General features: G+C 41.8%; 1 protein-coding gene across 2 annotated transcripts in view; it reads right to left on the bottom strand.

Moving 5' to 3' along the window:
- The window catches only part of Ent2 (Equilibrative nucleoside transporter 2), a 949,180-nt gene that overhangs the window by 514,970 nt on the left and 415,679 nt on the right, over positions 1–18,531 (bottom strand). The window contains exons 2-3 of one of the 2 annotated variants that reach the window (XM_053794012.2): positions 11,992–13,025; positions 1,588–1,608 (exon numbers count right to left, since the gene is read on the bottom strand). In XM_053794012.2, the coding sequence (XP_053649987.2) occupies positions 1,588–1,608; positions 11,992–12,943 (973 nt within the window). In that variant the 5' untranslated portion in view covers positions 12,944–13,025. The remainder of the gene's footprint in view (positions 1–1,587; positions 1,609–11,991; positions 13,026–18,531) is intronic. The other variant, XM_053794013.2, reaches the window with a different exon arrangement.

Raw genomic sequence — 18,531 nt, 5'->3', positions numbered from 1 at the left:
AAGTTGTGGTGTAGGTGTTTTGTGTGTCAGTACAAATGGGCATATGGTTCTCCTGAAGAGGGACTGAGCGGTGTTAATGCTGCAGTTTTGTAATTGTAGCGTACGCTCGTCTCTGGCACGACAGTGATGAGTGAATGATGATGAAAATTTTTCTTTTTCGGGCCACCCTGCTTTGGTGGGAAACGGCCGATGTGTTTATAAAAAATAAATAGTTCGCCTGAAGAGGGACTGAGTCACACGATGACTCGCTCAATAGAAATAAGTCACTTTGACTTTTAAGGGTTATCCCAGGTTCTCTACACATATGCTGCTATGTATAATAATCCATATAACTGTATTTGTGTATACCTCAATAAAATTGCATATCTCACTAAGACCTTCCACCGGCTTACCGGTCCACAACGTAAAGAATAATATTACAGCCAAACAGGGTGATGACAGATGCCCTGTTACATCTGTCACTACCATACCACTCAGGACCTGTCCTCACAGTCTGTGATGGAGTATACGAGTTGTAGTCACTAGTCCGTGAAAGCTGTTAGTGTTATAAGACACGTCTTTATGTCCTCATCTTGTCGGTATTATATACCATTCATGTACGCGTGAATCACGTGTAAGAGAGAGAGAGAGAGAGAGAGAGAGAGAGAGAGAGAGAGAGAGAGAGAGAGAGAGAGAGAGAGAGAGAGAGAGAGAGAGAGAGAGAGAGAGAGAGCCTGGTGGATCAGGGCCTGGATGATCAGGCCCTGATCCACCAGGAGGCCTGGTCATGGACTGGCCCGCGGGGGCGTTGATCCCCTGAATACCCTCCAGGTAGACTTCAACATTAAGACCCTAGAAAGATCTTAGGATAAAGTCCCTGGTGGACAACAAGGTCTTCATAAATAAAAGGCCACAACCCGCATACTGTCTTGTATACGGTGGGAATATTCCGTCACTGGACTACCTACCAGGTGTAAGGGGTCTTGATTGAAGAAATTGTACATATCGTTCCTTCCACTGGATCAAATCTGATTACCTCCCATTTACCCGCAGACGCTTAATGACACTTGTGGGTTTTAGCGCTTCCCAATCAATAGCTTCACATTACAATATCAAGATCATACAATATACTCATAGATATATCAAGATCATGCAATATATTTATCAATACAATATCAATGTCATATAACACACACATACACACAGGAGGGATAGGGGAGACATGATGACGACATACAAAATACTGCGTGGAATAGACAAGGAGGACAGAGACAAGATATTCCAGAGTGGGGACACAGAAACAAAGGGTCACTCTTGGAAGTTGAAGAGTCAGATGAGCCACAGGGATGTTAGGAAGTATTTCTTCAGTCACAGAGTGGTCAGGAAGTGGAATAGTCTGGCGAGCGATGTAGTGGAGGCAGGAACCATACACAGCTTTAAGACGAGGTATGATAAAGCTCATTGAGCAGGGAGAGAGAGGACCTAGTAGCGGTCAGTGAAGAGGCGGGGCCAGGAGCTGAGTATCGACCCCTGCAACTACAATTAGGTGACTACACACATACACTGGAGTACGAAGGAGAGCAAATTAAAACTCATCTCTAAACTTACCTTTAATCTTCCTTAAGACAGCTTGATAAACAAAACAAACAGCATTAAAACACGCCACACAGCTCAACTCAATGGATGGGAAATCAAGCAACACAACACTTGTGTTTATTTAGGAAAAATAAATCAACACAGTTTTACAAAATAAAGTTTACCAGCAGATTTAGTTAAGTTTAAAGTCCCTTAAAGGCTCTTTATAAGCACCAATAAGCGTGTGCAAAATAAAGCAGATGATATACAATATAAAAGTTAATAAATATAACATTTTATTGTTGGAATCAGTAAAGTATTGTGCCGAGCAAGCCAAATAAATGTGCACGTTAGAGAAATAAATTGTTGTTGTTGGTTTTAACAAGTGGGAGTAATTTAGCAATAACAGAATCACCGGTGTTTATAACATTAGTGTAAAGACAAAGAGTAGCGTTAATATCATTATTAAAATAATGGTTACGGAGGGGTAAAGTTGCAGCAACAGATGAAGCAACAGCAGCACCGAGTAGCGGAAGAGAGGTGATGTTATTGCAACAAGAAATGCAACAGCAGAAATGTTAAAAGAGGAGGAGGATAGGGGGCGAAACGTTGTCAATAAACGATAGCATTGTACTGTATCTGTGTTTAATTTTCCAGAGATGACAATGCTAATAATAACACTTCTGACACTACTAATGACACTACTAATAACTCTATTAATAACACTAGCGCCTGTGTTACTAGCGGAGAGTCAACAAAGTGACGTCAAGATCTAAGTAGTGTGTGTTATCAATGGTTTAGAAAACCGATAAATTGAAGAATAAAACACTTGTGCAACATTTGGGAATCTTTATTGAGGAAACGTTTCGCCAGCCAGTGACTTCTTCAGTCCAGTACAGAAAAGAATGGTGGAAGATGAGGAGAATGAGCTAATCAGTCCCTCAACCTTGAGTCGACATGTTCATCAATCTTGACTGATGGACTGAACACATCAACTCCAGGCTGTGGGACTGACTGCCTCATTCTCCTCATCTTCCACCGTTCTTCTCTGTACTGGACTGAAGAAGCCACTAGCTGGCGAAACGTCTCCTCAATAAGAACATAAGAAAGAGTCCCAGATGTTGCATAAGTCTCTCATTCTTCAACTAACTAATATTATTAGTAACAAATCATCTTCAACATTGTAAGAGGCGTTTACATTACTGCTCCTGGAATAACCATGATTCACACTCCTACACAAACATCTGAGATGAAGGAATTTCTGATATCTCTCATACTTAGTGTTTCTTCTGCTTCCGTCACACATCCACATCCTTCACAAGGTCTGCATCACACACGCTACACGTATTCCACTTCTCTTTAGACCTCCCTAGAGACATATTTAAACAGCAATACAACAGCTGTTTCTCCCAACTAATACACACACTTGAGATGAAGCTACACGATGTCTTGGACTACTGTAAAGTCCGTCAAGTTACGTTTTGAATCTGTGGGCAAGTTGTAAATTGTTGTGTATCCAACTTTCTTAGAGAGACGTTGCGACACTTGTGAGCGAAACATCGCGCAAATTTCTCGCTTATTGTGCACCAGGTTAGTAAATGTTGTGTCATCATACGCGTGAAAAACGGATTCAGAAACACGGCACTGTGATTTGCATTTTTCTAAGTTCCTATCCTAAGTTGCCATATCCATCTCTTCCATCTTTCTGTACTTCTAAAAGTAACCATCCTGCAAAAGATCCACGCTAAACCATCTCCTGACTACTACACTACATTATATCAACACTTAGCTTCCTCTCAGTCACATTCTAACATGCAAACACTTACATACACGCCCCAGGAACAATATTTTCTTCTGCTGCTTCCACAAGCAAGGCACAAAGGAGCCTCATAAGGTTAAATTTAACCAAGCCACAAGACTTAAGGCGTCATCTTAGTCCAGGACACCGTTGGCTGAATCAATTACTTTGTGCAGCTACCTACGCTACACTGGGATACCGATGGTTGTACCACTACAATGGGACACCGATGGTTGTACCACTACACTGGGACACCGATGGTTGTACCACTAGTGTCTAGTGTACCTATCTACGCTACACACAATAATAACCATGACGTAGCATCTGCTGTAACTGTAATCAGATCAGCAAAATATCGTTATTTATAGGAGAATACTATCAAAGAGAGCAGTACCCAGAGGCAGTAAAGTGGAAATAACAGAGGCGAAAAATGAGCAATCGAGCAAAAGGAGACTCGAGCAAAAAGAGAAGAATCGAGCGCAAGGAGAATCGAACGTAAGAAGAATCGAGCATAAAGAGAAGAATCAAGCATAAGCAGAAAAATCGAGCATAAAGAAAAGAATCGAGCATAAGGAGGAGAATTAGAAAGCACATTGGGAATGGATAATCATAATCCCACAAGAGACAACAACAACAGCAGAGTAAGTTATAACACAAGAAGCAGCAGCAGCAGCAGCAGTAGTAAGTTAGTATCACACATTAGCAGATTATATTGGCCTAACTTACCTTTCTCATGGCCAGCGACAAGGTCACCAGTTTAACTACGTTATTATGCTACGCTAAACACTTCGTTTGGTTCAAACCTTTGATGTGTAATGCACTAGTTTCAACCTGTAAGACCTGCTACTTATACTCTAATGAAAATAATATGAGAACCCAAAACAATTACTAACACAAATAATACAAATGATGAACAGGACGTAATTTAGAGACACCCTTTGATGGCTTTTTTAGAATTTAAATTACAAAGAAAAAGTCTGGATCTGAAATTACAATTTGTTTAAAGCTATGGCCAACTTTGAGAGCACTCGGGAAAACTTGTGTTTCTCAAAACTATCCTTAATTATGAGTCTGTAACCAGACTCGTGCCAGGAATGTGTTCACTGTGAAGAGCAAAAAAACTGAACCAAATGACTCTGGATGAGACGATGACTAAATGATACCTTTGATATACCTATGATGAGTTCCAAGAGTCTTTCTACTCCCCAGAGCCCGGCCATGGGCGAGGCTCGTCTGGTGTTTGCCTGGTTAACCAGGGTGTTGCTGCTGGTGGTCCCCTGACTTACATATCCACAGCCTAGTTGAACTGGCACCTGAATATATCTGTAAATTTACCCAAAGACACCTCCCAGAGGGTCACTGCCCCCGTGACCAGATCCCAGACTAGGCCTCCAGGTTTAAGGCCTTGTCACTCAGGCTATTTTTGCTGACAACCAGCAGTTCAACACTGACACCACCGCTTGCTGCTCAGGAAATGACTTAAGGACCTTACCAAATTCTCTCTTGCTGACAGCCAGCGATCTGTCAGGTACCGTCGGCCAATCTCTTGCTTATAAAGAAAGTTTTTCGTGAACAGATTTGGGATTAATCCCTTCAACATTTTTCAGGTACAAAGTGCATCTTTGTCGCCTACGTCTCAGGTATACAGTTAACGGAACTTTAAGCCTTCCCAGCATTTCAGATGAAGATTTGAGAGGTTTTCTGTACACTCACCTTAAAAGGGGCTGTTAGTATACATCAACATTCCAGTCTAGAGAGAAGAAATAACAAGAGTACAACCAGTGGCTTGATATATCTTGTTTTCCACGTCCACGTTATCCGTTCTATACCGTTCTATAAATTTTACTGTGGCTGTGATAATAACACTGTTGTGATCCTTGAATGTAAGATCCGCAGACATTATCACTCTTACGTCTCTCACATTAATCTTTCGCTCCGCTCTGCAGTTTGAATTCATTTTAAACTCCGTTCCAGTTTCATTTCCTCAAAATTTTTCATAGCAGAGTAACTGAATTACATTCTCGCTCAACCACACATTATAGCTTTCTTTAGCCAACTGGAAGACCAGGTTAATACCATCTTGGAAGTTTATTGTGACACTGTTATACAAATTCTTATACCGACTACGAAGGATGATACAGTGCTATGACTTACATGTCTGTCTATGTCGGATATGAAATTAACTAAGAGAACTGTGTCTGGAGGAAGCAAGCTTTTCACCGTAGTAGCCTCCGATTTTACTGTGTTCACTATTACATTTCGGGTTCTATTAGAAAGTTATTCCTTTTATATCCATTTTGTGCACTATTGTACCATGACCACACTTGCCTACGGCTTTTGTAAAGCCGGTTATTATGTAACTGTCTTCCAGCGCATCCAAACTCACGTAGCAGTGATCCAGTAGTTGCGAGAGGCTGGAGCGACCTGCACTAAGCCCATGTTGCTCCCGGGTTATATAACCGTTGTCAACTGTTACTTTTTAAAATTCGGCGATACTGGTTCGTAGTTTTTTGCGGCTGTTTTGTGGAGTGGGACTAGTGATTTTTTATGAATGTGGGATGACGTTATAGTTTTTTTTTTTTTTAGTTCTTGGTGAATATGAATTATCACGAACTCGGGCACTGGGCATACTGCCCATGGCTTTTGTTTTTGAAGATGAGTAGAGTAAAAGTTTTGTCAGAAATTACGACAGAGAAATTATGTCGATAGAGTTTTCAGTTTCATTAGCGAACAATTCACTTGCGATGTCAATCTTTATTCCGAGTGATGTCTCACTGAACATAGAGTCAAACTGTGACTTCAACATGACGTACAACAGACCTGAATGAACTGACAGGGAAGGATAGAGGGATACTGTTTAAAATACGAGGATCGGAAAAAATATATGATAGCTGAAAACGCAGCCGAGACCCAGATAGTAAAGAAATGACTGTGCAGTAGAGATAAACTCCACAGCTATAAGAATAAGTATGATAGTGCATCAATAAAGTTTAAGAGGCGAAGCCAGGAGCCAAGGTTCGACCCCCAGCAAACACAAATCGGTGATCACACACATCTACTTCATATTTAAATTGCTGCCATGAAAGTCCTTGACACTCAGGCCAGGAACTGTGTATATTTAAACACTGAATATTCAGATACTCACACAATTCATAACTAATTTTATTTTTATCTGACTTCCTCCCCTCACATTATGGTTGGTAAATTGGGTTTAAAATCTATCGACTTCACGAGGGTCATTAAGGCTGCATATGGTAACTTATTACGCATCAGTCTAGAATATTTCTATCCCTAAAATACATGTGTTAGTTGTGATGGTTGTGTTGCATGTAGTAGTAGCAGTAGTAGTAGTAGTAGTAGTAGTAGTAGTAGTAGTAGTAGTAGTAGTAGTAGTAGTAGTAGTAGTAGTAGTAATAGTAGTGGTAGTAGTTACTAGTTGTTACAAAAGCTATGTATGGCTCCTGCCTCCACTACATGACTGAAGAAATGCTTCCAAACATCCCTGTGACTTGTCTGAGTCTTCAACTTACAATTGTGACCCCTGGTTGCTGTGTCCCATCTCTGGAACATCCTGTCTCTGTCCACCCTGTGTGTACTCACCTATTTGTACTCACCTATTTGTGGTTGCAGGGGTCGAGTCCTAGCTCCTGGCCCCGCCTCTTCACCGGTTGCTACTAGGCCCTCTCTCTCCCCGCTCCATGAGCTTTATCAAACCTCGTCTTAAAACTGTGTATGGTTCCTGCCTCCACTACGTCATTTTCTAGGCTATTCCACTGCCTTACAACTCTATGACTGAAGAAATACTTCCTACTATCTCTCTGACTCATTTGTGTCTTCAACTTCCAATTGTGGCCTCTTGTTTCTGTGTCCCCTCCCTGGAACATCCTGTCTTTGTCCACCTTGTCTATTCCACGCAGTATTTTATATGTCGTTATCATGTCTCCCCTGACCCTCCTGTCCTCCAGTGTGGTCAGGCCGATTTCCCTTAATCTTTCTTCATAGGACATTCCCCTTAGCTCTGTAACTAACCTTGTCGCAAACCTTTGTACTTTCTCTAGTTTCTTGACGTGCTTTATCAAGTGCGGGTTCCAAACAGGTGCTGCATACTCCAGTATGGGCCTGACATACACGGTGTACAGTGTCTTGAATGATTCCTTACTAAGGTATCGGAATGCTGTTCTCAGGTTTGCCAGGCGCCCATATGCTGCAGCAGTTATCTGATTGATGTGTGCTTCCGAAGACATGCTCGGTGTTATACTCACCCCAAGATCTTTCTCCTTGAGTGAGGTTTGCAGTCTTTGGCCACCTAGCCTATACTCTGTCTGTGGTCTTCTGTGCCCCTCCCCCATCTGTGTGTGTGTGTGTGTGTGTGTGTGTGTGTGTGTGTGTGTGTGTGTGTGTGTGTGTGTGTGTGTGTGTGTGTGTGTGTGTGTGTGTGTGTGCGTGTGTGTGTACATGTACTCACCTATATGTGGTTGGAGGGGTCGAGTCACCCTAGGTAATCCTAGATAATGTATGTAAGTTTATTCAGGTAAAACATATATGAGTGCTAATATTGTGTGTGTCCTCCTGACCACTGAAAATGTCTTATGTATTGATCGCCTAAATAAAAGTTGCCAATTAGAATTAATTAACTAATATTTTTATCCATATTAGATAAGTTTCCCAGAGAATGTTGACATTCTCTGAGAATTTAGAAAGAAAACGGAATCACTATGGGTAACCTCAAGAATCACTGTGTCAATCCCAGGGATAAGATAAGAGAGAGAGAGAGATAACATAGAGATAAGATTTGTCGCATTTTTTTTTAACCCGGGGAAGTGTTAGCCACCTAGGATAACCCAAGAAGTTAGTGCGTCATCGAAGACTGTCTGTCTTATTTCCACTGCGGCCCTTTAATCTTATTCTCCAGGACGTGAACCACACCAGTCCACTAACACCCAGGTACCTACTTATTGCTAGGTGAAAAGGGACAGCAGGTGTAAGGTGACTAACACCAGGTGCCTATTTACTGCTTGCTGAAAGGGACAGCAAGTGTAAGGAAATATGCCCAACGTGTCCACCCATGACAGGGAATGAACTACGAACACTCAGTATGTGAGGCAAGTGCGTTGTCAACAGAGCCACTAAGATAGGTTTTATTTAGGTTCTCTACATGTGGTTTTGCAGACTTTTGCATCTTTCTATAATAGCTGCAATAATGAATAAAAGTTACACTCATTCACTGATCCCTCGAATTGTACTCTCAGGAACATAGCCAGGGAAGAAGATGCATAATATACACCTTGAAAAATTGGAGAGGGACTGATCCCAAATCTGTGCACAGAGATCACTCTCCTTGAAATTAAAAGGACTGACAGACGGTGCAAAATACCCTAAATGAAAAACAGGGGTACAATGAATACACTAAGAGATAACTTAGTAAGTATACAAGGACTAAGATTTTTCAATATCCTCCATTCGGTGAGTTGCTTACAATCATATTATTACGATTTCGCGAGTCACCCTTCCTTCCTACGAAAGGCAAGATATAAACAGAATCCTGGCTATCTCCAAGAATCGATCTGTAGTATATATGTTGCAGGCTGCGTACTGCTAGTATCAACAGCCTGGTTAATCTGGCTATCCACAGTGAGGCCTGATCTAAGAGTGGGCCAAAGGGGCGGAACCCCCTGAAATCGACTCCATTATTATTATTATAATCAAGGGGGAAGCGCTAAACCCGGAGGATTATACAGCGCCTGGGGGGGGGATGTGGAAGGCATTCAGGCTTAATTCGGGGAACTGGAGCACAGATCCAATTCCCTAAATCAAGAGCCCCTCACCAACATCAAGGAACCTTCCTTGAGGGGGAAATCGACTCCAGATAGACTCCAAAGAATGCTAAATTTACCTTAGTTAATGATGCAACCGTTTTCTTTGATACAAGAATAAAAGAAAATGGATATATTTCATGGTTGACTGAAGGACATAATACAGTCTTTTCATTGGTGTTATGAATATATATATATATACACATTAAGTGACATTAAGTGACAGGAGGCCTGGTCACAGACCGGGCCGCGGGGGCGTTGACCCCCGGAACTCTCTCCAGGTAAACTCCAGACTGCATTAAACCAAATTTATGATCAGAACCCATATAAGGAAACAGAGCTCTTTATAAAATTTAAAGATTTGGAAAATGCATACGATAGAGTAGATAGGGAAGGGATGCGGCTAGTGTTTTAAATGTATATAAGTGGTAAGCTGTTGAAAACTATTAGTTTTTATAAGGAGACTGAGGCTCAGGTCAGGGTGTGTGGGAGAGAAGAGTTAAGATAAGATAAGATAAGATTTCGTTCGGATTTTTAACCCCGGAGGGTTAGCCACCCAGGATAACCCAAGAAAGTCAGTGCGTCATCGAGGACTGTCTAACTTATTTCCATTGGGGTCCTTAATCTTGTCCCCCAGGATGCGACCCACACCAGTCGACTAACACCCAGGTACCTATTTGCTGCTAGGTGAACAGGACAACAGGTGTAAGGAAACGTGTCGGAATGTTTCCACCCGCCGGGAATCGAACCCGGGCCCTCCGTGTGTGAAGCGGGAGCTTTAGCCACCAGGCCACCGGGCCTGTTTGTATTTGACGCAGTGCTTTTGGGAGATTGAAAAAAGTAGTGGCAGAAGTTGATGGAGAGTCTTAAAAATACGTGTAAGTGAAGCTTAATGTAAACACGGGAAAGAGGAAGGTGCTCAAAGTGGATGTTTAAAGAACTTAATATTACAGGCCAGAGAGCAAGAATGGAGGAAGTGTTTGTATTCAGATACTCTGGAAGGAATGCGTCATTAGACAAGTCTGTGAAAGATGAAGTAAAACACATAATAAGTGAGGGGAAACAACGTAGCAGGAGTGCTGAGGAGTCTCTGGAAACGGAGCAGAATGTCACTGAATACAAAAAAGGTGAATATAAGTGACATCGCTTTTGTATATGCGTGTGCAGCATGTAGGAGGCTGGAGGCAGTGTAGGTGTTATGTCCGAGCTCAGTGTCTAGTGTGAATAAAGAATAATAATAAAAAAAATACTGTGGCTGGAACAATGCACCAAAAGGCCACACCGAGAAGAACCTTATGACGACGTTTCGGTTGCGAACCAAAGCATCGTCATAAAGAGTATAAGTGCTAGTTTTTTGGTGAATTTGGATTGAGTATTACGCAGACAATAAAAAAACATGAAAAAAAGTTAGAGGCTAATGTAGTGGTATAAGGTGCGACTGAATTAATGGAAGGGTGAATGCTGAGATGGTTCAGTCATGTGGGAAAGGTAGATACATTATAAGTTGGTTAACAGCATGTGTGTGTCTGGGATGGATGGCAGCAGGTATGACTGAGGGAGAGTGGTTTCTAGGATTTAATATGCTACTGGAGTGTGAGCTGTGGCACTAATGATGTTTAATGTGTTTTCTCTTTTACAGGCCACCCTTCCATGGTGGGAAACAACCAGTATTAAAATTAAAAAAAATGAATTCAACAGAGAAAAATAGAGGTTTGTGTGATAAGGGTTGGATATGAGGAGGACTTGCAAAGTATTGGGAGAGTAGGCCTGCTGCATTGTGTCTCTATTCTTATGTTCCTATGGGAAGCTTAGTAGAGCACCAAGACAAAGTTTAGGCGTAAACTTGACCAACGGAGTGGAGCCTACCACCTGGGAGGCTGATGGAGCTCCACCTGAGTGTGTGGTAATCAATAAACAATGCTTACACCTCCAGCGGCTCACTGCTGCCTCCGCTTCTCCCACCATGTCTCAGCTTTAAACGCACTCCTGACCTTCCTGACCCCAGCCCTGACCTCAGTACCGACTTCCTTGACCCCAATCCTGACCTTAGTACTGACCTCTCTAACCTCAGTCCTGACCCGTGGCGTGGCCATGAACTCTGGCTTCCCTGGCCCCACTTCTAACATTAATCTTACTCCCCTGACCTCAATCATGACCTCTGACCCTGGCCCCGAATTTAGTCCCGGCCCTTGCCCTTTTTGACTTGTTCCTAGCCCCTACCGTCCATGAAATCGAATCTAAGCAAAAACTGATGCCTCCACACGCCTCTTCTCTTCCGACATAAATATCCTCTGACAATTATTTTGAATTCAGTCTGACTTATATATATCGTATATAGTTCCAACGTCAATATTTGTACTCTTAATTCAAGTGAAAATGCAACGAGGTTTTTCTCTACAGCTGAACAAAAATAACAGAGTAACACAACGCTTTATTGAAACACACGACGGACGGAAATTAAAATTATTTCCTTGCCGCTTATAGTCTAATTTTGAATATGGTACAAATAAAAAAAAATCCTTTAGGTTCTGCACACTCACGTTTTCCACTCCGAAAATTTGTAAACAAAGCATTTTTTTTTAAGTCTAATAAAATAAATTTACTGCTCGAAACGACCATAAATAATTTAAGCAAGCTTAAGCACGAGCATGCGCGCGCACGCACACACACACACACACACGCTCCTGAAAAAAACACGTTGCAGAACAAGTGTTTTTTTCTGGGTAAGCGTCCCGGCCTTTCCATCACTAAGAGCGTTCTCACATCAATGGGTTCTCCCATCAGTGGGTTCTCACGTCAGAGGTTCTCATACGAGAAGGTTCTTACCTTTAGTGTAAGTGGTTCCGTTGGCCTGGTGAGAGAAGGGATACTGGAGCCGGTCTCTCGGGAGAAGAGCCTCGCTCTCCGGGTACCGGTAGTTCTCGTAGCCCCGTACGCTCCCTTCCCGGTAGCCGGAGCCGCTACCGTCTGTGGTGTAGCCATCGCGGGGGTCCGAGTCCACGGAAGGCCGGTAGCCTCCCCGGTAGTCATAGTGGTAGTCCTCGGCGTTGCGGTAGCGGTGTCGGGGACTGGTGCCGTACCGCTGCTGACCAGTGAACTCCCGGTCGCTCCGATGGTAGTCCCGTGGCCCTGTCGAGTAGTCTCTAGCACCATCCTGATAGTCTCTAGCACCGTCGGGGTAGTCTCTAGCACCGTCGTAGTCCCTAGCACCGTCAGGGTAATCCCTAGCCCCACTCTGGTAGTCTCTGGGTCCGGTGTTCACTCCTCTGGGGCTGTTCTGGCTACTATCTACCAATCCACTGTGGTAGGGGGGCGGGTCGTGTTGATAGTCCTTTCCTAAACTATGGTAGTCCCTAGGACCACTCTGGTAGTCCCTAGGACCGTTCTGGTAGTCCCTGGGACAGTTCTGGTAATCCCTGGGACCGTTCTGGTAGTCCCTGGGACCGTTCTGATACCCCAATGGACCGCTCTGATAGTCCCCACCACCTGTTGGATAGTCCACGGGTCCATTGAGGTATTCCCTGGATCTGCTTTGGAAGTCTCTAGTGCTCTGATAGTCTCTGTTGGCCCCGCGCATCGGATAGTCCCTAGTAGCAGTGGGATAGTTGTGATATTCTGGAGGGTAGTTGTACCGAGGAGGGTACGGCGGCTGCTGCTGCTGTTGTTGCTGCTGCTGTTGTTGCAAGTACGAATGTTGGGAGCGCAATTCGTCCTCTGGGTAGCGTCGGGCGTCGCTGAAGTAACTCATAGTGGAACTGATACCCCGAGATTTCTTCATGCGTGTTGGGGCGCACGTCGAGGAGTGTGGGTACGGGAGTGTGGGCTCCGTCCACCGTCGCCTAACTTCACCTCGCCATTATCTGAAACAAAGAGACACCTCGTTAGCGGAGGGTTTAAAGTGTAACGACTACACGAGGGTTATTAAGGCAGCATGTAAAACTGTTTACCACCAGGATTAAGGTGAACTCTCAGTGCATATACACTGTAGAGACATACACCTCTCTGGGTGTATACACCCCTTGATACAGCTATACACACTGATTATATCCCACGGCTTATGACGTGCTGGCCTTTAAGCATAAAATATTTATTAATAATAAGTTTTAATTATACAGCCCGCCTCCCATTTCGGGTCGAAAAAAGTTTTTGTGTACTAAGCACATTTACACTTGTGTGAGTATACTCACTAATTTTACACTTGTTTGTGTGTCTGTGTATGTATACTCGCCCCTTTTACTGATCAATATGTTCAGTCTTGAACATATTAAAACAAGGTTATAAGTGGAAAATAATTAACTAACTTTGACGAAGCCTTGATTAAGATATAACCTAATTAAAAGGTTCACAAGTTTTGTATCTTGGTCAGTGTAATAAATGTCCAGGTTAATGATATGAGGGAACATATAAATGTCCAGGTTAATGATATGAGGGAACATATAAATGTCCAGGTTAATGATATGAGGGAACATATAAATGTCCAGGTTAATGATATGAGGGAACATATAAATGTCTAGGTTAATGATATGAGGGAACATATAAATGTCCAGGTTAATGATATGAGGGAACATATAAATGTCCAGGTTAATGATATGAGGGAACATATAAATGTCCAGGTTAATGATATGAGGGAACATATAAATGTCCAGGTTAATATGAGGGAACATATAAATGTCCAGGTTAATGATATGAGGGAACATATAAATGTCCAGGTTAATGATATGAGGGAACATATAAATGTCCAGGTTAATGATATGAGGGCACATACAAATGTCCAGGTTAATATGAGGGAACATACAGATGTCCAGGTTAATGATATAGAGGAGCACATAGATTCAGTGGTCCATAACATGCGGGAACGTATAAAGTTTGAGAAGAAGAATCTACACCCAAAACATTTAAGAATGTATTAAATGTGCTACATAAATTTAGGATGGACGAAATATAAAGGCCTGGTGATAATGAACAAAAGGCTACTACTACTGAGAACATACGTTTATGGTGACGAGATGTATGGTGCATTAACATAGTCGTGCACTATCTTCTGAGTTGTGTGGGGGATGAGATACAATTTTTGACCCAGTTTATGACGGAATACTGGTTACACGGGCATAAACGTACCTGGTTTTAAAACTGTGCATGGAATCTGGTCTGGGACTGGGCAGGGGAAGGGGTTGACCCCCATCCTGAAACCACTTCCATTTAAACTCTATTTAAATCACTTCCTAGTCTAGCTCGTTTAATTTTCTCCACTGCCCTGAGGCTAAATTAATACTTCCTGAAGTCCCTGTGTCTCGTCTGAGAAATAAGTTTCACCATCACTTCCTTATTCCACGTCTCCTAATCCCGAACAGCAAGTTTCTGTCAACCCTGTCAGATCCTCGTACAAATACCTACGTCGTAATTATGTCTGTCCCGAATGTCTTCTCCAGAATCTCAGGTTAAGTTTCTTTCGTTTTCCTTCGCAGTTCATTTTTCTTAGTTGTGGGAATACTCTCGTTGCATTATTATTATTATTATTATTATTATTATTATTATTATTATTATTATTATTATTATTATATCTGCATCAAGAATCCTTTCCTAGAATCACTACACATCCATGAAGAGAGAAAACAGATGCTGGACAACCTGTGATGACTGTCGAGAGATACTGAACAATTTCTCTATGAGAGAACACACTGGCGTGCTCTTAGCGAGGGAGATATTAGTTTCTCAGGAAACTAGAGAGTGTGACAGGCATTGCGAAAGGTCAGGTGTTACCGTGTACACCTATAATCCTATTTTGCCTAATGGCTTTTCATATTTTCCCGGCTTGTATTATGCAAATGAAACACTATTTTGACACGACGACAACGATGATGATGATGATGATGATGATGATGATGGTGAAGCTGAAGAATATGATGGTTTAAAGTAATCGACACAGGGTAACCATTTACCAATTTTCTTCGTTAACATTTGATTTTCTGTTTTACTGTTTACATTACGTTTTCTATTATCTCAACATGCCCACTCACTCGGCACCTGCACCAGAATCATGGAATGCTCCATTTATAAGGAAGTGAAAAGTACCACTAGCACGAACCCTCAGTATTCTCTGGAGAAAGAGCCTAGATCTAGGGAGAAGTACCAGAGACCTTAAACAAGTGCAGACATAGGTCCTTTGCATAAGGGAGGTAGTAGAGCACTTGCTAAAAACTACAGACTAGCAGCCCTAACTTCTCACATTATAAAAATCTTTGAAAGAGTGATGAGACGGCAGCACAACCGGCATAACCCAAATCAGCATGGCTTTAGAGCAGAACGATCATGCCTGTCATAGCTGCTGAACCATTATGACAAAATTACGGAAGCGTTGGAAGACGACCAAAAAGCAGATGTGATTTGCATAGATTCTGCAAAGGTGTTTGACAAATGCAATCATGGAGTGATAGCGTACAAAATGAGGGCTACAGGCACAACAAGTACTAAGGTCCAGAATCAGCGAGGTAAAAAGCTCAGCTCACCAAGGCATCGTCCTGGCACCTTTGCTGTTTCTCATCATTATAGCAGACATAGATAAAAACACCCATCACAGTTTTGTATCATCATTTGCAAATGACACTAAAATAAGCATGACAGTCACTACGGTAGAAGACACTGAAAAATTACAGGAAGATATAAGCAGTGTTTTCCAGTGGGCAGTGGAGAACAACATGACGTTCAGTGGTGATAAGTTCCAGCTGCTTAGGTATGGAAAGAATGAAAAACTCAAAAGGAACACTGAATACAAAACAGAGCGAAAGGAACACGTGAAATATTTGGGAATTATGTCAGATGACCTTTCTTTCAAAGAACATAATAAGACAAAGATCACGACAGCCAGGAGGATGACGGGGTGGGTATTGAGAACCTTCAATACAAGGGAATACTGCTCAGTACTGACGGCCCCGTTCAAAGCAGGGGAAATATCAGAGTTGGAACAAATACAGAGATCGTTTACGGCTCACATAGAACCAGTAAAGCACTTAAATTACTGGAAACGCCTTAAAGTCTTGAACATGTACTCACTAGAGCGGAGGAAAGAGAGATACATGATAATATATGCCTAGAAAGTACACGAGGGCCTGGTCCCAAATCTGTACATTGTCATAACAACATACTGGAGTGAGAGATATGGGAGGAAATGCAAAATAAACCCAGTGAGGAGCAGGGGCGCGGTGGGCACAATAAGGGAACACTGTGTCAACAATCGTGGTCCCAGAATTTTCAAAATCTTACCAGAAGATAACAGAAACATGGCTATTACAACTGCAGAAGCCTTCAAGAGGAGACTGGACGAGTATCTTCACTAAGTGCCGGATCAGCCAGGCTGTGATGGGTATGTAGGGCAGCGGGCCTCCAGTAGCAACAGCCTGGTCGACCAGGCAAGCACCAGACGAGCCTGGCCCACGGCCGGGCTCCTGGAGCAGAGAGACTCTCGAAACTCATCAAAGGTAAATCAACATTACGTTTTCTCTTGTTTATATTTCGCTTTCTGTTCCATTACTAACATTGCGTTTTCTCCTGTATCACTAACATTACGTTTTCTATCATACTGCTAACATTACCTTTTCTATAACATTACTAACATTACGTTTTCTATTACTTTGCTAACTCCATTTTCTGCTGTATCGCTAACATTACATTTTCTCTCACACTGCTAACATTGTTTTCTATCGCAATGTTTACACAGCGTTTTCTATCGTATTTCTAAAATTACGTTTTCTTTGGCATTGTTTATACTAAATTTTCTCTGCCGTGTTTCAGTCAGCCTCTCACATCTGCTTCTCCGAGTTTACTGACATATTGGAAACCGATTACTGAGCGCTTCTCTGCATATTAGATCTCCAAGACTGCTTCTAACAGCCCAGAGTGTGCTCACGGAATATATATATATATATATATATATATATATATATATATATATATATATATATATATATATATATATATATATATTATTGTAACCAACCACGAACGAGTGGTATTAATCAATAACAACACTGCGACTAGCCAAGGACTCGAACCTATGCTGCTTTGGCCCGCCTCATGGTGAGCGAAAACACATGACGTTCTAACCCACAGGACCACGCAAAACTACAAGAATAGCGCACTCAGCCAAGCTAGGTGTTTTACCGTCATCCGAGGACATACGGTGGTGTGGGTGCCTCTGGCTAATTTCATTTTACTCCCTTTAATGTATTAGCCCAACGAGCAGTATTTTATATTATTGTAACCACGAACCAGTGGTATTGATCAATAACAACACTGCGACTAGCCAAGGACTCAAACCCATGCTGCTTTTTTCCCGCCTCATGCTCGTTGGGCTTGTACACCAAACAGGGAGTAGAATGAAATTAGCTCAGAGGCACCCACATTACCGTATATCCTCGGATTACGGTAAAACACATAGCTTGGCTGGGTGCATCATTCTTGTAGGATTGCATGGTCCTGTGGGTTAGAGCGTCATGTGTTTTCGCTCAACATGAGGCGGACCAAAGCAGGATGGGTTCAAGTCCTTGGCTAGTCGCAGCGTTGTTACTGATATATATATATATATATATATATATATATATATATATATATATATATATATATATATATATATATATATATATATATATATATATATATATGCAATAAGATCACAGTAAACAGGTGATTTTAGAATATGCAAAACAACCACTCTGAAAGAATAGATTAATTCCAAGCGCTTTCGTGACTACTCACATTATCAAGGAACTATGAAAGTAAAGCATCCAAGGAAGCTATATAAGGGGTCTGGCCAGCACCTCACTATCAGATCCCACAACGGTTAAACACCTGACGCGCGCCGGCCCAACTGGACAGGTCCTTTGCACAACCCACCAACAAACTATTCTACCCAAGAAAATTTTTAAAAATTATTATTTGTCCAGTGTATTATTAAATTCTTCCCAAATTCTATTAATTATAAATGGATCTAATTTATATAAACCAAAGGAAATATTCATATTATTGTCAAAACTGCTTTTTATGAAACAAGATTCAATTATATTCCTGTCGACCATGGACTTGCTTGATACTACTTTCTCAACTTTTTGAAAATCAATTGGATGGTTAAAATCTCTTACATGAATAAATAGAGCATTGGAATCTTGTCCAGTTCTAATGCTATATTTATGTTGTTTTAATCTTAGTTCGAGATTTTTACCAGTTTGACCGTAATAAACTTTATCGCAAATTTTACAAGGAATCTTATAGACACATCCATCAGCATTTTGGGGGGAATTCTTTATCAAAAGTTTTTTTACTGTATCAAGATTTTTGATAACAACTTTAATATTAAAAGCTTGGAATTAATCT

Source organism: Cherax quadricarinatus, chromosome 56 (assembly GCF_038502225.1).
Source record: "Cherax quadricarinatus isolate ZL_2023a chromosome 56, ASM3850222v1, whole genome shotgun sequence".
NCBI classification, from domain to species: Eukaryota; Metazoa; Arthropoda; class Malacostraca; order Decapoda; family Parastacidae; genus Cherax; species Cherax quadricarinatus.
This window is presented reverse-complemented; position numbering and strand designations above follow the sequence as displayed.